The 21,444-nt window shown below is 50.3% G+C and overlaps 9 protein-coding genes across 9 annotated transcripts; 4 read left to right on the top strand and 5 right to left on the bottom strand.

The window, feature by feature from the left end:
• Positions 1-89: 89 nt before the first annotated feature.
• On the top strand, positions 90-1,543 carry N7508_003353 (uncharacterized protein; the record flags this gene model as incomplete). Its single annotated transcript, XM_058461419.1, has 4 exons — positions 90-167; positions 223-477; positions 535-907; positions 963-1,543. The coding sequence occupies 4 exons, from the start codon at positions 90-92 to the stop codon at positions 1,541-1,543; spliced, it is 1,287 nt and encodes a 428-aa protein (XP_058321996.1).
• A 1,087-nt stretch (positions 1,544-2,630) lies between these two features.
• N7508_003352 (WD40 repeat domain-containing protein) lies at positions 2,631-5,709 on the bottom strand (the record flags this gene model as incomplete). The annotated part of the gene is given in 6 exon segments (XM_058461418.1): positions 2,631-3,454; positions 3,474-4,281; positions 4,328-5,003; positions 5,187-5,317; positions 5,400-5,542; positions 5,637-5,709. The coding sequence occupies 6 exon segments, from the start codon at positions 5,707-5,709 to the stop codon at positions 2,631-2,633; spliced, it is 2,655 nt and encodes an 884-aa protein (XP_058321995.1).
• Positions 5,710-5,923: 214 nt separating this feature from the next.
• N7508_003351 (2-oxo-4-hydroxy-4-carboxy-5-ureidoimidazoline decarboxylase) lies at positions 5,924-6,565 on the bottom strand (the record flags this gene model as incomplete). The annotated part of the gene is made up of 3 exons (XM_058461417.1): positions 5,924-5,977; positions 6,023-6,122; positions 6,171-6,565. The coding sequence occupies 3 exons, from the start codon at positions 6,563-6,565 to the stop codon at positions 5,924-5,926; spliced, it is 549 nt and encodes a 182-aa protein (XP_058321994.1).
• A 640-nt stretch (positions 6,566-7,205) lies between these two features.
• N7508_003350 (uncharacterized protein) lies at positions 7,206-11,072 on the top strand (the record flags this gene model as incomplete). Its single annotated transcript, XM_058461416.1, has 4 exons — positions 7,206-7,279; positions 7,345-7,532; positions 7,580-10,987; positions 11,038-11,072. The coding sequence occupies 4 exons, from the start codon at positions 7,206-7,208 to the stop codon at positions 11,070-11,072; spliced, it is 3,705 nt and encodes a 1,234-aa protein (XP_058321993.1).
• Positions 11,073-12,467: 1,395 nt separating this feature from the next.
• On the bottom strand, positions 12,468-14,519 carry N7508_003349 (uncharacterized protein; the record flags this gene model as incomplete). Its single annotated transcript, XM_058461415.1, has 3 exons — positions 12,468-13,913; positions 13,979-14,238; positions 14,315-14,519. 3 exons carry the CDS (start codon positions 14,517-14,519, stop codon positions 12,468-12,470), a joined length of 1,911 nt encoding a protein of 636 aa, XP_058321992.1.
• Positions 14,520-16,092: 1,573 nt separating this feature from the next.
• Positions 16,093-17,354, top strand: N7508_003348 (pseudouridine synthase PUS4; the record flags this gene model as incomplete). The annotated part of the gene is made up of 2 exons (XM_058461414.1): positions 16,093-16,126; positions 16,186-17,354. 2 exons carry the CDS (start codon positions 16,093-16,095, stop codon positions 17,352-17,354), a joined length of 1,203 nt encoding a protein of 400 aa, XP_058321991.1.
• Positions 17,355-17,656: 302 nt separating this feature from the next.
• Positions 17,657-18,759, bottom strand: N7508_003347 (EBP2 family rRNA-processing protein; the record flags this gene model as incomplete). The annotated part of the gene is made up of 2 exons (XM_058461413.1): positions 17,657-17,946; positions 18,006-18,759. 2 exons carry the CDS (start codon positions 18,757-18,759, stop codon positions 17,657-17,659), a joined length of 1,044 nt encoding a protein of 347 aa, XP_058321990.1.
• A 291-nt stretch (positions 18,760-19,050) lies between these two features.
• N7508_003346 (heat shock factor-binding 1 family protein) lies at positions 19,051-19,451 on the top strand (the record flags this gene model as incomplete). Its single annotated transcript, XM_058461412.1, has 3 exons — positions 19,051-19,134; positions 19,194-19,293; positions 19,363-19,451. Coding segments are annotated over 3 exons (273 nt in total), but the record flags the coding sequence as incomplete, so codon positions are not given.
• Positions 19,452-19,961: 510 nt separating this feature from the next.
• N7508_003345 (protein disulfide isomerase family protein) lies at positions 19,962-21,154 on the bottom strand (the record flags this gene model as incomplete). The annotated part of the gene is made up of 2 exons (XM_058461411.1): positions 19,962-20,536; positions 20,632-21,154. The coding sequence occupies 2 exons, from the start codon at positions 21,152-21,154 to the stop codon at positions 19,962-19,964; spliced, it is 1,098 nt and encodes a 365-aa protein (XP_058321988.1).
• Positions 21,155-21,444: the final 290 nt, after the last annotated feature.

Here is a 21,444-nt window from a genome sequence, read left to right as displayed (position 1 = left end):
GCCTGCACGGCTTTTTCATTCTGCCTCGGACCACAAGCGAGGTTTTCGCTCTCACGATTCCATATCTCCAAACCGTTATTGTGCTTAAAATGCTACGTCATGTGTTCCTCGTACTGATATGTGTAGCATGGATCGAGTTCGGGATACACTTTTCACCCCAAATCGAGGTACAGAGCAATCTTCACAAAGGGTCCCTTATTCAGTGGAGCTAATCGTGAGTAGGAAATCAGTCGCCAATTTCTTGCGAAGAAACTTCCTGTGGCCCATGATCCGGGGCGAATGTTACTCCAGAATGAGGAAGAACATTCTCGTCTCCTACGCACTCTTGAGCGATCCAGTGGGAAATGGGATCATTCCCACCCTCGATATCGACTATTAACGGCACTGCATGGATTTACTCAATACCACAATGCGACCCAATCCGAGCTGAACAGATGGAGAAATCTTTACAAGAAGACACCGCAGCAGCAGAGATTAGTATGAATCTAGATATTCCATTTCTAGTTGGCCCGTGGATTATGCTAATGGAACTAGTTGCTTAAATCAGCCATCAACTACACTGGCAAGTTGAAAAGAGCAGAGAAGCTGCTAGAAGCCAATGCCAAAGTTGCCCAATCAATTGCGCAAGCAGGATTACAGTTCTACAATATCACATTGTCTGAACTAGACGAGTTCATCAAGAAGGCTGAGGCCGAGGGCCGGCGGGCTGATCGTACTAGTGTCTCGCAAAGTATGAAGCATTTTGTTCGTGACTGGGCTGAAGAGGGTCACACCGAACGACAAGAGTCTTTTCCGTGTATTCTGAAATCACTCTCCCTGATATCTCGAACGGACGACAAGCCCCTACGAATTCTGTTGCCTGGGGCAGGGCTGGGTAGACTAGCCCATGAGATTCACAAGCTTGGGGGTAAGTGTGTTATCGGATCTCTAGAAAGTGTTGACTGATCTAATCATAACTTCAGGGTTTGATGTCGTGATGAATGAGTGGTCGGCGTATATGAACTTGGCCTACAGATATATCTCCACTCGATCCAAACCGCAAAGTATCACGTTCCATCCCTTCGCGGACTGGTGGTCTCACCAAGCCACGACCGCAGACCTCGAGCGCCCTGTCACATTCCCAGATCAATTAAGTGACCCCTCGGTCGTACTGATCGAAGGAGATTTCACGACGACATTTGCTGAACAGACCGGGCAATACGATCTTATCGTGACATTATTCTTCATTGATACTGCCCGTAACCTGGTCTCATACATCGAAAATATCCATCGCTTACTCCGCCCCGGTGGTCGATGGATTAACCTTGGCCCTTTGATGTATGGAACAGCACCATTCGTGCAGCTGTCCTTGGATGAGATTTTCAAATTGGGCACGCGGATTGGGTTTGACTTCCAGGAGACTGATGACACAGCTGGGAATATCACCATACCTGGCTTGCCAATCCGGGGATTTGAAGTGGCATATGGCCGGAATCCTCGCGGGTTGAACAAAAATGCTTTTCAGGCACAGTATTGGGAGGCAGTGAAGCCTATGCCAGTCTAGATGCAATGGGTGTTTCCATATTGTATTTTGGTTAACAAATTAGCATACAATGATTGTATTCGGCGAACGATTGGGCCATGGAATCCAAACCTTGGTATCCAAGCATTCATTGACCACGCCAGTAGAATCCTGAATTAGCATTCCAGACTGTAATAGACAAAGCATCTTCGCTTATTTATAAATCAGCTCAAGACTAAATATGCTTCTGCGTCGCAGAAACGTGCTGCGCCAGATGGTTGCCTTTACGCCACTTTGACCGAGTTGACACTCGCAGCTGCCTCTGCAAGTCATTGAGAGCACACCTCCTTTGATCAAGTCCATCAGCTGGTTAATTGAAGATTGCTGTAGGCTCCTGCTAAGAATTTCATCTCTTCAGGGGCTGCTTCGTGCTGTCCCGTCGCCTCTCCGAGAATATCTAGATCACTGCAAGAGTGGAAAAGACTTGGGTATCTGCTGATACATCCAGTTGCTGGAGGTATTATCCTCCTCCTCAATCAACAAAAAGACAGCCAGTGCGGGATATTCGACTTCATCATCTCGGAACGCTTTGATTGAAATGATGACTGAATTCACAACAAGAAACTCCGGTCCACACGTTTTGGTTATGAAGCTCTTCAAACATCGCCTACTCTTGCTTCTGCTGCCTGCTGCGTGGTCATATCTTTCATGAAAGCCACCTAAAATCCGCTCTCAACAATTGTCTTGATGCCCACACAAGACTCCACATAATTGCTAAACGAGCTTCGAAAAGGGAGAGTGTGGTTTTGATTTAAATGATAGGGGTCCTGAGCCTTATATCTTCATGCGTCTCTCATATCTCATTGTTCCTTATACTATACACATCTCCAAGACATCAATCACATAAATGTACACATCAAAGAAACAAATATCCAAAAAAAAAAAAAAAAAAAAAAAAAAAAAAGAAAACAGAAAACAGAAAACACCATCATACATCATCCCCAGTGCCAAACCCAAAAGAAAACGGAAAAGAAAACGCCAAAGTGTAGTGAAATCAAACCAACCCAAAGTCACCATCCATATCCTTACCCAACCCTCTATATTCACACTCATACCACGTCCGTCACCCCTAATCAACAGGCCGATGACACTGCGAACAAATAAGCTTCTGGGTCCCATCTCGCCCCTTAACACTGCGGAAACTGGTACCCCGACAGTTCTCGCACTTAAGAACATCATCATCATCATCCTCCTCACCCCCAGCAGAAGAATAATCACTACTAAGAATACTCCCAGCAGTACTCACCTTGCGCTCGCGAGCACTATCAGGACTAAGAAGATCATTCGAATTACGCGAGCGCATTGCCATCGCGTCGTGCGTGATCTTATTCCAGTACGCGTAGCTGTGATCGCCTTGTAGCCAGAGCGGGTTGTCTTTTGCTCTTTGGCTTGCGACTAGGTCTGCAGATGTTGAGGGGATTTTATCTGCGGGTGGGATTTTGCCGTTGGCGTGGCCGTTGCTTTGGCCGCGCGAGTGGTTGGTTCGGGTTACGTCTTCGCTTGTGCGCCGGTTGTCTAGTTTTGCTCGGCGGGGTGAGGGTGGTGGGGAGTGTGTGAACGCGCTAAGGGATTCGTTTGGACCTAGGCTTGAGGGTCTGGAGGATGATAGGCGGAAGGTTGCATTGCGGTGTTGGGGGGATGGGCTGCGGGTGCGCAGACCGGAGCGCGATCCTTCGGTGCTGGAGCGGCCTTGGCGGATGACCGAGTTGCGCCAGGAAATAATACGCTCCGAGGGTGTTTTGAGGGAGGATTCCTTGCCGATTGAGGATGATACGCTGCGGCGGCCGGAGTTTGAGCGGCGGAGGATACGGCGCGAGATGGTTGAGTTTGCGTCCCAGTTTTCGAAGCGGCGTTTGTGGTAGGCGCAGTCTTGTCGGAGGATTTTTATCTTGCCTGAATAGTCGGCGATGACAATTATGTTTCCGTCTGGGTGTTTGGAGCGGGCAAGGTAGGAGGGGGGATTCGTGGGCCATTTTGCTGATTATTGATAGGCGCGGTGCGGAGGCTGAGCGCTTATGGCTTGTTCCGTTTTGCTTTGGTTTTTCTGGTGAGTCGGGGCCCATTAGGGCTACTGGTGGTGGGTTGCAGATGTCGTAGATTGGGTCTTCAGAAAAAGCTAGGGCTTGTTTTGTTTGGACTGGTGCGGAGATGGCGGCGGTCACCATTGCGGAGTGTGTCTCGAAGACCTCTACAGCTCGTTTCTCGGAGTCTCCTTCCACTTGACCAATGGGCCATACATATGTACGACGATCTTCACTTCCACAGATGATGTGCTTGCCGTCGTCTGTGAAGGTGGCTCGGATCTGACTGCAGGTGTTCTCGTTGCCGCGGAACTTGGCCTCCAGAATTCGAGCATTGAAATCGTACATCCGGATGCGCGAGTCATTGCTGGTAACCAGAATCTTAGTTTCACCTTGGTGATCGCCCTCGGGTACAATCATCGTATCAATGCCGGTGATTTTACTGCCCTTTGCGTTCCGCCCACGAGCCGAACGAACGTGGATTTGGGCCGATACTTTCAGGCCCTCCGTGTCGTAGATGTTTAGCATACCGTTTAGACACCCAGCGATAGAGTATTTGCCGTCAGGAGTGAATGCTACTGCAGTAATCATGTCGGGAACCGCAGTCACAAAGGCAACACTCTTGTCAGGGATACTCCATAGACGCAATTTCGTGTCAAGTGATCCAGCAAGGAAGAACCGGTCGTCACGCGGATGGAACTGTATCGAGGTTACGAAATCGCTGTGTTGAAAGCAGCAAAGACACTCTGGCCGAGAGATATGCCACAGCCGCACTGTCTTGTCCATCGACGAGGATAGCAGGAAGTTGTTCTAATCCATCGATTAGTACAGTCTTCCCAATCAAATCTGACGTGTGCCTTACTTTACTCCAGCTGAGATCCAAGATACTTCCCTTGTGACCCTCATACACCTGAATCGGCGTTGGCTGAAACACAGGCGCCTTCAGCTTAGGCGTATCATGCGCGTCTACAGGCGTCTTCGCTTCCTCTCCATTCGCATCTTTGCGTTCCTCCGGTGTAGATATAACAGCCCAAACTCTCACTTTGCGGTCTTGACCCGCAGCAGCCAAGTACTTTCCATCCTTGGAAAATACAAGCGCCCAAACAGCCCGTCCGGTATGGTCGCCATTTTGCGGCACAGCGGATGATGTCGATATCCGCCTATCTGCGACTTTTGGCGGTGGGCCGCCACCCTCGAGTTCCTGGGCCAAGAATACCCGATTGAATATCTTCTCTTTTTTGTGATGGGCGCGCACCTTCAGATACTTTGATGGTCCAGGATGCCGAGCTATAAATCCGATTGGATGAGACGTGTCGACGGACATGCGGTTAGTCTCCGGTTCTGAGGTTTCATCTTCCGGCTCAGAAAGCTGATCCTTCTTTTTGTTCCCGATGATTCGGCTGAGGAAAGAGACGCCTTTTCTATGGGGTTGAAACACGGTATGGGTCAGTCGCTGGTCTATATATGTGTGGCCGGCCAGATCCTGGTGGGGGGGGGGGGGAATCTTCCAAAGCTGACTATGCGGGGGATCACAGTGAATCCTGCATGCACTGGAGACACAAAGCCGGAGTGACGTCCCCACTGGACAGGATTTGAGAACTCACTTCTTCTCCTTGGGGGCCTTTGTCGGTGATGAATCGCCCGGGGCAGAACTTTGCTCAGGCTGGCTGTATTCCGAACCCACAGCTTCAGCTTCATATGACGCTTTCCCCAGCAATTTCAGAGGAATGGATTTCTGAGTATTTGTACGTTGGATGATATGCTAAGCACGGTCCTCGTGTCAGCTCGGACAAGCACATGACCCCGTATAGACCTACCTGCGATAGCGGATCTATAGCACTTGATTCGGTCTTCGTCTCGTGTAAGGCATTCTCGCGCAGCGGACTCGCCGGCGGTCGTTTGGCAGTGCGCGCATCTTGACTATGACTCGAGCCCGATGCGACGTCTGATGTGACCGAGCCTGGACTGTGTCAGCATGTTCATTGACATGTCATATTTCCTTGTTTTCGCATGCGCTCGTGATAGGCTTGGGCCGAATTACAATCGCAACGCACCTGGGAATGTCGCGGCTCGGAGAGGCGACTTGTCCCTTAGCGGACTTGTTGGCAGAGCGAGATTGTCGTCCATCAGCGGAAAATATTTACAAATACATCGAGTGTGGGATGAGGAAAAAAGCGGCAAAGCGGCAAACACCGGATGGACATGACATCAAACGGGTGGAGTAAGACCCTTTTTGCTTGATAAGATCTAAGAATTGGCCAAGGCTCTCGAAGGCTCTCCACTGCATGTTATTTATATTTACGCAGTATTGTATATACACGTAGTGCTTAGATCTATATTCTTAAATGCGCGCCTGCAGCTTTCTCGCTCGGTCGTTGGCAATGTCGCACATGCCCTGTCGAGTCAGTATACAAGCAGCAACCACTCAGATCAAACTCACCTGAATCGTCTCTTCAATCTCGCGCTCGGCATCACCGCGATCAATGCGCTGGCGCATCTCCACCATAATCACGTCCCGGCTCCGGCCGTTGACGAATGTGCTGTATACAATCAGTCCCGACCATACCGATTACACCAGGCGAACTTACACAAAGCGCAAGCCAGGGAACTTCTCCTCGTATTCAGCATTCAGCGCAATCAATTTCTCAGCCTGTTCCTCTGCGCCCGTATTCAATTGGGCCTGTTCTTTCTTGCTAAGCTCACTCAGATGCTCCGGATTGGCTGGAGCGCGGCCGAGCCGGGGATGCGAGCCCAGAATGCCAAAGAGCACGTTTCGGTCAATCGGGGAATTCTGCGCCGACAATGCAGACATGCGAGCCCCTACTGCATCGATCAAAGCTGTATAAGTTGAGAAGCTCTGCGCGAGCACGGGGATCATCAGCTGGTGGAGCTCTGGTGAAGGCTCGAACAGTGTGTCCAGAACCCGAAGCTGGGCCTCCTGGGGTAGGCTGGTGATCGTCGATGGTGGGGGAAGGTCGGTCATGGTGTGTGTGAGGACATTCCGTGGAATCTTAGGGAATTGCAGTGGTTAAGTAGGATCTTGGTATCCCCCGCCTTCGGGGGACTCCGTAGGCGGAGTCCAGCGGTTGAAACAAGTAAACTTCATCTCAACTGTTTATTTCTACAATTGTTGCCATTGACCTTTGAAAGGTCAAAAATTACATGGAGTGCTGAGATCCCCTTCCTTCCGTCCTTGACTTAGCTCTATGTCCAGTTACATACGTGCCTATGTAAGTGCCGAAGTATTCAAGTCTTCGAGTATCCAGATTTTCAGGTTTTCGAGTACCACTAGAATGCTTCAAAAGTACCAAGTCGCACATTCCACAGGATGAATGTGTGAGGTGAGCAGTCGGAGCTTCTATAAAGAGTACGAATGCCGTGTTTCAGGATGGCGAGTTAAATTGGGATAACCGCAAGTGTGGAGTTCAGCCACCCCTGAGATCCAAGAGAGGTTCGACTATCAACGCGGATTCTCTCGTCTCTAACTGCCAGGCTGACCTTGATTGGGCACATCGCGATCTTGAGATCCGATCCGCCCCATTCACACTTCTCCGGCCTAGAACCTCTTCTCCTTAACTTCTCCCCTCGGCTTTGCGCCTATCCTTCTCCATGCGGCCCACGCCATGTCGTTGAATGGGCTAGATACTGCCGTGGTCATTGAAGCCTACCAAAGTGCTCTGGCCGACGCGGGCGGGTGGTGAGTGACCCCTATATGAAGTGTTCCGTGTGACAGGGCACCGTTATTGACCCCCTGTGTTTCAGGTTTCTGCTGCATTATGTGGCCAGAGACGAAGTCGCCCTGCTCGAACGAGGAACAGGCGGGGTGCCCGAGATTCGAAATGCCATCGACAATTACGAGGAATGCTCGCCGCTCTACGGCTTCCTCCAATATCGGCGCAGGAAAGTGATCATCCGTTATATGCCGGAGGGGTTATCTCGCCTGATACTAGGTACCCGCACAGTCATTTCGCATCTGCATTGGTCTAACATCTCCCAGCTCGAAGCAATGTCCAATTCACCTCCGTCACCGACAAGTTTACCCCGAACGATACCGTGCTCCCTTTGTCTAAAGCCTCTGATCTCACCGAAAGCGCCCTGTCGTCCGCATGTCTCCTCCACACCGCTTCGACCTCGATCACCTCCTCGTCGAGTTCCCTCCGCCGTCGTCGGCTGATGGAAATCACAGAGGATGCAGAGGAAAATGGTAACAAGGATGAGGCCCCGCGGTCCATGCAAACTGCCCAGAGAGCTCCCATTGCGAGCCATCAACGATCAGAGAGCATTCAATCCGAAGCCACCATAGTACCACCCCCTGAAGAAACACCACCGGAACTACAATCGATGTCACCAGATAGCGACAGGGTTGTTGAAGAACCCGTTCCCCCACCATCGCGGGCAAGCTCAAGAGCTCCGTCTCATATAACTCCCAATGAGACCACGCTCCCACCATCGCGGGCAAGCTCAAGGGCTCCGTCTCACAGAAGTCCCAGTGAATCTCGCGAAAGCCCAAGTGAATCATCATCGGCAGCACAGTCCCCCAAGTCAAGCGACCTCGAACGCTCCAGTTCCCGCTACCGCAACATTCTCGATGAATTCCCCCGTCCGTCAGAGGCACGCATGTCTACTCAATCCGCGCGCCCTTCACTCCGAGATCTGGAACGTGCTGCTGGATTCACTCCCAAGGTCAAATTGGGACCCCGGCCGTCTGTTGATAGCAGTGGAAGACCCCGCACAGCAGGTAGCACTAGGAATGCAGACCAGAGACCTGTCGCGTCGCTGCCTACAAATATGCGCTCTTCGTCCGTGCGGAAGCCCAACCCCGATGCCCCTCGTCCTCGATCTCAGGGAAGCACTTTCGCTGTCAAGCCTACTAGTCGTATACCACCAGTCCCACCTTTGCTTGTTCCACCTCCGTCAATTCCAATTTCCAGGCCTCCGTTATCTCCGGGTGCCAAGTCGCTAGGGGCTTTGTCTACTTCGTCTGGATTGACCCCTGAGAAAGAGCGATTGATGAAGGCTTTACAGCAGAGGAAAAAGAACATGGCTAAGCGGGCCGAGGAGACCAAAAAGAAGCAGCTGGTTTCAGAGGGAAAGAAGCCGGAGAAAGAGGTCCAAAAACTGGAAGAGAATAAGGAGAATCTTGCAGATGCTCCTCAACTAGAGTTTGAAAGGTCTGGGACTGAAACGGTCCTGCAAGATCAACCTGAGACTCCTGTGAAAGCAGCTCCCTCGGCTCCTGAACCTGTCCCTGAAGCTGTTCCTGACTCGATGTCTGAGTCTACCCCTGAGCCGACGACTATTGAGCCAACTATTGAGTCAACTATCGCGCCGTCTATTGAGCCTGTCCCTGAGCCTGTCCCTGAGCCTGTCCCTGAACTGATGCCCGAATCTACCCCTGAGCCCACTGCTGAGCCTGTTGAAGCTATCCCCGAGCCTGTTCTAGAAGCTGTGGAACCTTCTCCCGAAGCAGCCGTGGAGGCTATTTCTGAGTCTAATTCCCAGGATCAGCCTGCCGCCATTTCCGAAGTAGAGCAGACTTCCGAGTCTCTGGAGCAGTCTCAGCCAGAACCGACCGCTGATGTTCCTGTGGCAGAGCCCGAGGTTAGCCCAGCTTCGCCTGTCGCGTCTGTCCTTGATACTACAAATTCTGAGCGCGTTACTACACCCATTGAGACTGTTCAGGCCGAAACACCGCAGACACCCCCTGAAGCTGAAACGCGCCTTGAGGACTCCGCAATCCCTGATCTTGCCCCACCTAGCAATGTCGACGTCCCACTTCAAATTGAATCCTCCGAGGCCCCAGAACCGGAATCTGAGGACCCCCAATCCCAATTCCAGTCTTCTATTCCACCCGTGGCAGATTCGCCGGACACATCTGTGCCTCCAGTTGAATCTGATCCCGTTCCTGTCACTCCCTTTATCACCCCTCCCGAAAGCGCCGACAACGAGCTTCCGGTCGCGTCCGTGTCTGTCTCTGTCGAGCCTAGTCCGATAGACGAAGTCGCCCCTGAGTATTCCCCTGCCCAAAAGGCCGAGCCTCTTCCCTTGGATCAGAGGCGGCGGGTCCACTTGGAGCCTATTCAAGTACCCACCCCAGAGTACTCTGACGACGACAATCTCCTTTCTGACGATTCCTTCATGGAGGAGCTGACATCAGCCACTGTTCAGGAGGCAAGACCGGTTTCTGTCAAGTCCCCTAACGGTGGTGACCATGGTTGGAGAAGCTCTCGTGCTGTCTCGAGCCCGTACTCTGCCGCGTCCCCCTCCGCCATGCACGCACTGGCAGTAGGAAGATCGGTTTCTAGCTCTTACAATGAGAATGGTCCCCCTACACCGGTACTCATGGCCAAGAAGATCAATGTCTCCTCCGGAATTTCCAGTCGTATCAAAGCTCTAGAGAAGTTCTCGAGCCGGGAAGGCACTCCCATGGGCTCGAATCCGCCCGTGCCTGGACCGTCGGCTGCCTCATCTTTTGAGAACCTTCGCAAGCGCGCCTCCATATCGCTGCCCAGCGGAACCGATGCCATCCCGCCAACCATGCATTCCGCTCACCCGCAAGACTTTAGCCGCCCGCCGAGCGTGAGCCGCCATGACCCTCGACGTATGTCTGTGGATGCCACGCGCCGCACAAACTCAATCTCTGTAACGGCCCGCATTGTGCGTGATACAGATATCTCCCCGGGCTCATCTGGAGTCGAGCCCTCGGAGTCTGATGTTCTTGGCCTCCACGCCAGCCCACTGACTGTGGAGCACGAGATGGCCGATGAGCCTGTGTCATCCCAGGCATCGACCGCCTCGGCCTCTCGTCCTGAGGACCGAAGCATGTCAATGTCATCCACCGGGTCTGGTCGACCACCTTCATCCCGCCCCGGAAGCCGACTCTCTATATCGTCTCGCCCAAGGACTAGCGAACCTGCCCAATCTGGATCCCCCACCTCCGAGGACAAGAAGGCATCCCGCGCCTCACGCCTCATGCGCCGTATGTCCTCCATTACATCTACTTCTCGTCGTAGCATCATTGGTGCCCTAAGCTCATCAGTCAAAGAAGAAGAGTACGCTCCCACATTTGGAAACAGCTCCAGCGAGGCCCCGAAATCCACCACTTCTCATACTTCCGAGCCTATCGATATCGGCGAAGTCAACGTCCAGTTCCCAGACACTCTACTTTGGAAGCGACGAGTCATGCGCATCGACGAGAACGGGTTCGTCGTTCTCACTCCCGGCACCAACGACGCCGCCACCCGCAACATGACCAAACGCTATCATCTCACCGAGTTCCGGAGACCTTGTTTGCCCGATGAAGATATGCAAGAACTGCCCAATAGCATCCTGCTCGACTTTCTGGACGGAAATACGCTCCAATGTGCCTGTGAATCGCGCCAAGGACAAGCCTCTACTTTGCAGAGTAAGTAACCACTTCATATCAATTTTGAACAGCAAATTAACAGATTACAGCCCTCATCGACGCCCACAGCGCCCACCAGCAATAAATCAATTTCATCGGTAAAAGGACAGGAATCCCGGCACTGATACTCTTCGCTTCATTTTCCACCACTTCGTTCCGAGCACACCTGCTCCCTTTTCTACCCTTCCTTTCACAACCCTACATAAGCATTTAAAAATCTAGCTTTTTTTTTGTCTCTCTCTGTGTCTGTCTTGGCTGCGTGGGGTCTTCTTTTCCTCACCTCCTCCCTCTTTCAACCATCTGTTTCCTATCTCTTCAATATCTCTCCCTATCTGTACCTCTATCTCTTTGTTCCCCAGCTTGTCTTCAACGTGGTGTGATATATGTGGCATGTGTTCTTGGTATACCCCTCCGAGTGAAAAAAATACTTCTCTTGACCCTCCCGATTTACTTCCATCTTGTACAGACAGACGTCAGATCTTCGATTTTTCGTTCTTCTTTTTTCCCCTTTGACTCTTTGGCTGCCAATCGTCCTTGCATACACACTCTGTGGTCTGTGGCCTTGACTTTTTGAGTGTTGGTGTTTGATGTACTTCTTTTCTTGTTATTATGTTTCTTTCTTTCCCTTTCTTTCCCTTCTTTATCTATCTACATCTAGACTTTTCATCATTTACTCAATGTTCAATTGCGATTTTCACCTGAGCTTTCATGGTGCGCATTCGTCTGATTATCTTTTTCTTTTAATTGTGAACATCGTGCATAGCTTATTTGTGAATGTTTGATCTTAGCCCATCAGCTTGAGGATTGTAGTGTATAAAAAGAGGTCTCAAGTCCTTTCGCCTGCACATTTTTATCCGATTTGCATGATGACCCCAAGCCATTCCACAATGATAATAAAGATGAAAACGATTACACTACGTACGCTACAAAGAATCAACCACAAACGAAGAGCGCACAATTTTAAACTTGTATCTACCAGAGGGGGTATGTAGAAAAGAAAAAGAGAGAGAAAAAGGGAGGGAAATCGATTCCCATTCTGGTATTCAATCACCAGCAAAGTATAGACAGCTAGTAACCAGATTTCTGTAGCAAAGAGCAATACTCAGCACTGCTTTGTGTCAAGCTTGTCCCCTGTTCATGTCCATTGCTAGCGAAATTGACTGTTGGTCTGTAGAACGCCGTCTACCTGTCCATTTCTGTTCTAGATCCTGACGCGTTTGGTCTACCGTTTCTGGGAAGAGGGAAGGATGTTGGAGGGGTTGTGTCTGTGGTTGAGGTGGTAAGATTTGGTGGTAGGTGGTGGTCGAGAGGAGTTGCTTGTCTAGGTGTGTGAGAGATAACAGAGATGTCTTCGTTTCTCCGGTGATAGTCCGATATGAGATATGACATTCCCTCCATCTTTGTGAAATCATAATCCCATGCCTCCGATGGGCTTCGTGACACATAACAATCATAGATTCAGTCAAGAGAAATTATTAAGTCAAGAATTGCCATTCACAAGATCTGCAATCTCCTCATCCTCTGAATCTTGACTTTCAGGCGTAGAATCTCCATTTCTGGAGGGCGCGTCTAGAGTCCCATCCAGCCCGTTTTCTTGGCCACCGTGCTGAGGCGCAGAATACATCTCAGGAAATGCGGTTCGCATCTGCTGAACATGCTGATCGACAACATATTGCATGAGATTGGTAACAGCGAAAGCGGAATGCATTCGTCTCTCCGTTTCCATTAGTTCAACCTTCATCTGCGTTTCCCATTCATGGTCGCCGGCATGATCGCCGATGATCTTCTTGCGTTCTTCTCTGTTGTTGTTTGTGATCACTTTCTCGCATCCCGGCATGCGGCAAACCCATGTATCAGATTCCGACTCGTCGCCGGATGCATCGAGCAATTGTGAGGACTCCGGGGTAGGTATTGGGACTGAGATTGGTTCTGGCTTTGGTGTGGACTTGGCGGTAAGTGTTGAGGTGGCTGTGGATGATTTCGGGATGTTGTCTTTGAATAGGCTCTTCATAAGAGAGCTGGAACCGAGACCGCTGGAGGCGGATAGGAATGACCGGGTTCGAGGTCTTGAGGCGGAAAAGGGATCCCTGATCAATTCATGACCACGAGTTTTGCTGGGTGTTTCGATTGTATCTTCATCCATATCATCTCCATCATCTTCGTCGTTGGATTCGACAGTTTGTTGGTTTGTGGAGACGTTGCGGTTCCGCTTGCCGGTGACTTTGTTAGAGATTGAGTTGATTTTGGGACGTAGCACGGATTTCTGGGTTCGGCCGTAGCGTTCGTCATCGCTGGATTCTTCCAGCGAGTTCAGAGGTGTTAAGAGTTCTCGTGGTAGAGGGGCAGATTTCGTGGCTGCGTTTGTGAGTTCGCGGTGGATGACATAGCGAGACCATCTGAAGCCGGGCGTGTCTTCTTCTTCCATCATTTCTAGGACAGCGGGTGCTCTGATAGCGATGATCTTTTCAGCGTCGTCGGTGCTGAACGGAAATCGTGAAGCCAGGCGTTCTGCTAGAAGGTCGAGATGCAGTCGACGTTTTGCCAAATGACCTTCTTCTCTAAGGTCCTTGAGTAATTGATAAATGGCATCAGCTTGTGACTTCGAGATGGCAGCTGGCTGGTGCCGTGGGGTGGACAGTTCCGGTTCGTCCATAGATGTATCCTCCTCGTTATCAGATGAGGGAAAGAGTTCATCCATGAGCTGTTTGTATTCATCCTTGGCACATGTCAGTATTTCTGTCACCTCGTGCATAAGGTGTGTACTTACATAAAATTGGCGCCGTAAGTGAACGAAGACGTTTGTGATCTTCCAGTCCACATCACCATCGCCTTGGAGCATACAGCGAAGCAAAAACGGACCGTGTGTTGAGAAAACCTCGGCTGATTGTTCACGGTCTTCACATCCGCCATATGAGTGGTAAACATACTACCAACAAATGAATATTAGACATGAATTTATCTCCAAGATCGCCGTACCGAGGGTGGGCTTACCTGTTCGCAAAGACTCCGAAAGGAAGGATTAATTTGTTTCTTTCCTTGCTGATGTTTATCAACCAGGAAATAAAGCATGTCAATGGCCTGGACCATACGATTGTATGTAGGCACGTAGCCTCTGGCAGGCAAACTGATGTCGTACCATCCCGCCTTACCAGCAACCCAAAGCTCGATGCTTTTATCTTCGGTTTGACCGTAGGCATAGTGCGTAACGTCGTCGATAATCATGCGTTTCGGAAGTTCGTTGTCCTCGCGCACTAATGAGAAAGTGACTGGTCAGCAATTTGATATGTAGATACGCATATAACGCCTCGTAACTCAAACAATACACACCCAGATGTGTCTGGTTCTTGGGGACCTGTTCCAGGACTCCAATCACTTGCACTGGATTTTCCTCGGTAGCATCCAGTAGGTTCGCATAGAGCATCTTCCCCGGTTTCATGATCTTTACATCGGTCAGGCTGAATTCCCACCAATCATTCTCGTCGGTGATGGAGGGATCGATGGGAAGTAGGACGGCTTCTTCGCGGGACGTCATGGTGGAATCGGCATCGCGGGGGACATGGAGGTAGAGGTGGTGTGGAGGTGTTGGATTGATAGAGCCCAAAAGCTGCGCTGGAGAAGAGAGACCTTAGAGGGGAATCTCCAGGCTGTCAACAGTCGAGGTCATCGCGGTATTACTCATACAGGACTTACCGCGATTTATTACATACCTTACCTGTTGCCTGATATGCCAGGCAATACTCACGTGCCATGTCCAATATAGGTTCATAGGTGTGGACACCATGGTCGAGTCCAACTCTATAAAACACGACTTCCTCTTGAGGCTCGGAATTACATTGATGTGAGCTCAACCTTTATATGTGCAACATGGCAGCATCTGCCATACACTCCATGTCTCCTCTTAACGACCTAACAAGTATATAAGGGCGACCGTGGAATCCAGAATAGACTTGCATATAGGTATTGTTGCCTGGTTTTCTCTGACAGAAGCTATAATACTTCCGGTTACGAACTAATTGTCACATACTATCTCGCGCTAAATCCTTAAACAGAAGCTTTTTTGCCTTATTGCTGTAAAACTTTGTTCTTAGAACTTTTGAGATACTTTGTATTCAAGAAATAGACAAATTCTACCCCAAAATTTAATGGACAAGTATACCGAGGTGGTCGTTATTCTCATACAAAAACTCTCTTGCGAACCCTACCTCTGGATTTAATATACCTCAAGACAAACACGTCAATGTGAAAATTCACCGCGACATAATGCAAGGGAAGGGTGCTCTATCCAACGCAGATTTTGGATCTTTTTTGCAGATTGCTTACAATCCCTTTTCAAGATTAGCTAGAGGAACATTATCTACCGTGTAGCTGGCTTGTGGTATACAACGTATCTCTGCGTTTTTTTTACTAATTATTTAAGTTTGGTTTCTGATAAGATAGTATGTACGCATCAATAGAAGCAGGGAAACATACTGGCTCTAGGGTGCTTGCATTCAATATAGCTCTCATTGCGAACATAACATAGAGAGCCTATTGATTGCGGAGACCTATCTGACTACCATATATATTTGATATTCAGGCTTTACTAGGCTAAAGGCTAATTTGAAATCACAGACGCAAAGGCGACATTATTCAAACCTTGTAAGGTAGAAATTTGGGTTCTTTTTAAGAAATAGAACAGCTTCTCAATGGAATACTGTCATGGAAACTGGAGATGAGATAGTTCCCCAGCTAATGCATTATCTGTTGTTACACTTTGAACCATGAGATAACGGTATTAGAACTCCGTTTTTGATAATGTTCAAGAATATATATTTCATAGCCTTCAGTCTGTAGATCGATAGCGACATGGCTAGGACTAGAAAGTTGTGCGCAATTAATCCCATACTGCTCAAGACATTATTCATGAATTATCCATGTACGCACATGTAGGTAAATAATTGCAAAAAAAGAACATCTACATGAATTGTCTTATAGAACATTCATAGATTGGTGGGTGCTCTGATACGCCAAGGCGGGTCCAGATCACCCAAATATTCTTTTACCATTTTGGAACCACAACCTCCCAGATGCCATTTCCACCAGGTTTCCGACTATTCCGCACAACAATGTCTGGCGAGAAGATTTTTGAAGGCGTCTTCGGTAAGATCCAATACCACATGAGCCCCATTACAGAGCCAAAAATCTAACACCACTCCAAGCCGTCCACAAGCCACAAGGCGTCACCTCCGCCGACGTGATCCGCACCCTCCAAAAGCACTTCAACCCCTCGAAAACATTCCAGCCATGGCTAGAGTCAGAGCGCGAACGCCGCGATCGCGAAAGCCAATTCCAGCGCAAACGCCGCCGCCATCAGCGCCTAGATGTCAAGATTGGCCACGGCGGAACCCTAGACCCGCTCGCGACGGGTGTACTCATCACCGGCATTGGCAAGGGCACGAAATCCCTGCAGGATTTCCTGGCCTGCACGAAGAGCTATGAGACCGTTGTTGGATTTGGTGCTGAGACGGACACCTACGACCGCCTTGGAAAAATTGTTCGCCGCGCTCCTTACGAACATATCACTCGTGAAACAGTTGAAAAGGCGCTTGCTCAATTCCGTGGTAAGATTATGCAGCAGCCGCCTATTTTCTCGGCGCTGCGTGTTGATGGCAAGAAGCTCTATGAGTATGCGCGTGAGGGCAAGGTGCCTCCCATTGAGATCAAGCATCGCCCCGTTGAGGTTTTGGAGATGGAGATTATGGAGTGGTATGAGTCTGGCACGCATGAGTTCAAGTTTCCCGAGCAGGAGATGACTGGTGACGAGAAGATCGTTGCTGAGAAGCTTCTTGACAAGGATACCGCGGAGCCTGCTGCTCCATCGGCTGAGGGTGAGGTTGCTGGCCAAGAGGCTGAAGCTTCATCGTCCACCAAGCGCAAGTCGCCACCTCCTGCTGATGAGGTGAAGGAGGAAAGCGCAGAGGGTAGCAAGAAGCAGAAGGTTTCAGAGACTGAGGCGGCGCCTGCGCCGTCGGAGCCAGCAGCAGCTGAACCTGCAGCTACTGAACCCGCTGCCACAGAGACTCCTGCTGCGTCCACAAACCAGATAAAGACCCAAACCCCGGCTGTGAAGATTAAGATGACTGTCACTTCTGGCTTCTATGTCCGCTCGCTTGCACACGATCTTGGTAAAGCTGTCGGCAGCTCTGCCTACATGAGCGAGTTGATTCGGAGCCGCCAGGGTGACTATGTGCTTGATCCCGAGAAAATTCTGGAGTATAAGGACCTCGAGGCTGGCGAGGAAGTCTGGGGACCCAAGGTGAAGAAGTTCTTGGGAGAGTGGGAAGAGAAGAGAGCCACTGTCGCCAAGTCTGAAGCTGCTCAGCAATAGACTAAGGCTGAGCCTCCAAGAGAATAAAAGATGATGTACATATAATTGTTATTTGTATTACTATTTTGCAATAACTGCGACTGTCTCGAATTATAGCTTGCGATTGAGCTTTTACTTTGCCAGATAAGGGAATTAAACGCAACGAATCCAATTCAGGACAAAGAATAGCATACAATACGTGGTATTCTTGCTTTCACAAGGAATGGAAATAATAAATCAAAATTGCCATTTTTTGGTTATCCAGACCCAGAGAAAAAGAAATAATTACAGGATGCAAGTACAAATGCAGTCAACAAAAGCCCTTAGTTGCGACCCTTCGCAGCGTGTCTCTTGCTCTTACCGGGGCGCTTAGCGCCACCCTTCATCTTCTTTGCAGAGAAGTTGGACAGGTCACCGCTGGAAGTAGCATCACCACTCTTAGCATGGCGCTTCTTGCCACCGAATCCGAACTTGGCGTCCTTCTTCTGGCGCTTCTGGCTGCGAGTGCCGCCCTCACCATTGCCACGCTTCTCGTTCTGAGCAACCTCGTCAATGGCAACGTCGAACATGTCATTGGCGTCATCGGTAGGAGCAGAGCTGTCAGCCTTGCGCTCTGTGAGGAAGTTGGTTAGCAATTGGAACTGATACGTAGGTCATACAAAGGAGACGTACTCTTCTTGAGGGTATTGATCTTCTCCAACATCTCGCGCTTCTCCTTGGCTCTCTGCTGCAGCTTGGCGTTCTGGACCTGCTTGCCGAACTTCTTCAGATCACGCTGGCGACGAGCCTCGGCAGCGGCCTTTTTGCCGGCAGCCTCCTCGTACAGCTTCTTCTTGATCTTGCCCATGTGCTCGTCATCCTTGACCATCTCGGCAAAGTAATCGCCCGGTCGTGTGAAGGGAATGCCCTCCTTCTTGAGCAGGCCACGGGCAGTGGTAGCGGCAGCCTGGCAAACCTTGTAGAAGGCCAACTCGCGGTTCAGATCGTCATTGGGGTCTTCGATGTCAATGGGCTCTTGCGACACTAGCGAATTGTGCTCCGAGAATGGGGTCTGGGCGGAGATGAAGGAGATGCGCTTGAGGGAGGATTTGATGGCGGCGGTGTTGTTGATCGTCAGGCGTTGGTGAGGGACGACATCCTCGCGCTCGTCTTCTTCAAGGTCGGAGAGGGGGATGTCTTCTTCGGCTTCCTCGTCTTCCATTTCCTCTTCCTCTTCTTCTTCTTCTTCGTCCTCCTCAGCCTCGGAGCTCTGAGCCTCTTCCTTCTCTTCCTTCCCCTCAGGAACCTTATCCTCAGGGGCGGCAGCAGACTTCTTGCTGGCCTTCTTCTTCTCGGCGGTCTTGATCATTTTCTTCTGCTTCTCGGCCTCGTAGTCTCGGCCCTTGTGGGCGTCGAGGGCCTGCATGAGCTTGCTGCGCTTAACCATTGTAACTTTCTGCGAAAAAACAAAAAGAAAATGGTATTTGGGGGATGTGAAAGGAATTGACAAGAGAGGAAAACGACTCGGTATCAAACCCGCATCAGAGTCCACGGGATTTTTTTGAAATCGCGCCAGGCCTAACTGGGTTAGCGTGGCCGATAAGAACATACTAGGCCCTATATAGTAATATACCGGAAATACCATTGATCCGATGGCTTATCGAGTCCGCTCTGCATCGCCCTGTCAACGGCCTCATCATTACTTGCCTCTCAAGCAATTTGTCTTGGTTGTACATAGTCCACAATGGCTGAAGATCCCAAGTCTCCCTCTCCAGACAAGCTGTCCCCGGCACTAGAGGGCGAGTCTCTTCTTTCTCAACCGGTATGTAACTTCGGGAATTGCATCTAATGTTCGCCTACTAAATATAAGTGACCTCCCAGAACTCCGATGCCCAAGGCCAGCTGACCGCAGCCGTTGACGAATTGCTAGACCAGCTCCAAAGCAAGTTCGAGAATGTGTCTACCGAGATGTTTGGAAAGCGTACGTCTCTACTATACACTCTTTCCATACTTCCAATTGCGACAATAACTAACCACAGACGGCATACAGTGGACGACATGACCAAACGCCTCGATGAGCTAGAGGCATCTCTGACGGCATCCTCCGATTCCTCTGCTACCGCAACCCCAACCAAATAAGCATATCCGCCACTTGTCCATACTCCTCTCTTCCGGGAGCTTTCTGTTTCGCACGGCGTTAGGTGGCGGCAAAGTGACGAGCACTGCGGGTATTGTTTACCAGGTTCCAATCCGGGTCCTTTATCATATCTATAGCATACTGCATTCTGTTTTCTTCCTCAATACCGGCATGAGCATGGCTATCATCCGGCCTTTTCTAATGCTTTACGATTCAATTTCATAGATACCCAACAATCAAACGAGGATTGCCTCGTACAGGAGGAAATTGTCTGCCTCCTTTGAATAATGGATCTACGATGTATTAATATGGCGCATACAAATGTAAACATGTAATATGAAAGTACTTGTAAAGGCAACGAACGGCTTTGAGTTGGTGCTTGATTTCTCATTTCATACAGTATACAGCATCAAGCCAATATTTCCACAGGCTAAATCCAATAAGATAGGAATCCAAGCTAACAGCAAATTTTCCAGCCAAGAAATTCCAAAACGAATATAACATCGAATCGTTTAAAGTTCATCATGCTTCTCCTCGCCGACAAAGCGACGGAGAATGTTGCTGCGCGAAAGAATGTCATCAAGCTTCTCAGGGGCAGAGCCACCCTTAGCCAGGATCTTCTGGAGACGAGTAAGCTCCTTAGCGGCATACTCCTGGTTCTTGCTCAGCTTCTCAGCAGCCTTGACATAGTACTCGGCGTACTTGTCCTGGAGACCCTTAGCAGCCTTTTTGACATCAGCAGCGAGCTTGTCGAGCTTGCCAGCGGCGACGTCTTCGGCGACAATCTTGTCCAGGACGGCGATGGTGCCGGCGAGAGCATCGAGACCGCCGCCAACGGCGCGGTGGGTGCCGGCCTTCTCGTTCAGGAACTTGACCAGGGCTTCCTCGGAGCGGGCGCCGGAGTAGGCCTGGGGCTCGGTGGAGCCTTTGGGGAAGAACTTGATGGTTGGGTATCCGGTCACGCCTTGCTCCTTGGCGAGGGCGCGGGCGTTCTCTGCTTCGGCGTCGACCTTTGCGACGACGACGCTGGACTCAAGGGCGAAGTCGTTGGCGAGGGTTTCCCAGGTTGGGGCGAGGGTCTTGCAGTCTGTTTGAGTGGAATAGTTAGAGGATGAACAATTACATCAGATCGGACCGAACCAGATCTGAAGATGGATATATGGGGGGAAATGAATAACTCACGTCCACACCATGGGGCAGTGAAGGCAACCAGAACATCCTTGTCTCCGCCAACAGTGGTCTTGAAAGTAGCATCGTTGAGCATCTCAACCTTGCTGGGCTCCTTCTGGGCGCCACGAGGCTTGATGCCAGTCTTCTCGGTGATGAAAGCGGACAGAGACTCAATGTCACGACCACCCTTGTACTCCTCAGGCTTGTCGCTCTTTCCATCGAACCACTTCAGCGTGGGGAAACCCTGGACGCCGAAACGCTTGCCCAAAGAGCGCTCAGCGTCGGCGTCGACCTTGGCGACGGTGACCTTGTCCTGGACGGAAGCAAAGGTTTGGGCGAGCTCCTCGTAGACGGGAGCGAGGGTCTTGCAGTGGCCACACCAGGGAGCGAAGAACTCCACGAGGGCGGGCTTGCCGGACTTCAGGACGACATCATCGAAATTGCTGGGGATAAGGTCTTTGACGGCGGAGCTTGCGTTAGCGAAGCCGCTGAGGGCTGTGAGGGCACCAACGAGCAGGAAGCTCAGGCGTGCCATTTTGTATGTAATTGAGGGTTTGTGGAGAAGTTGACAATGAATTGAAGGGTTGAAGTTGACGCTTGGCTGACAAAACAATACCGAAGAGGCCACTTGGTGTCTCCACCCGCAGATCATCGATCTCCGTACTCGTATCTACAAAAACATACGACCTCGGCCAATATAAATGTCCGGGTAGTATCGGATTTCTCGTATTTTCTTAGTTTTTTGGGCCTGGTACTAAATAGTAATACACTGGAGAATTGCTGATATCGCATTTCAGAGAGCTCAAGCGAATTGCTGGCGAGACT

This window comes from Penicillium antarcticum, assembly GCF_028974205.1.
Source record: "Penicillium antarcticum strain IBT 31339 chromosome Unknown utg000003l_segment0_segment0, whole genome shotgun sequence".
Classification (NCBI taxonomy): domain Eukaryota; kingdom Fungi; phylum Ascomycota; class Eurotiomycetes; order Eurotiales; family Aspergillaceae; genus Penicillium; species Penicillium antarcticum.
This window is presented reverse-complemented; position numbering and strand designations above follow the sequence as displayed.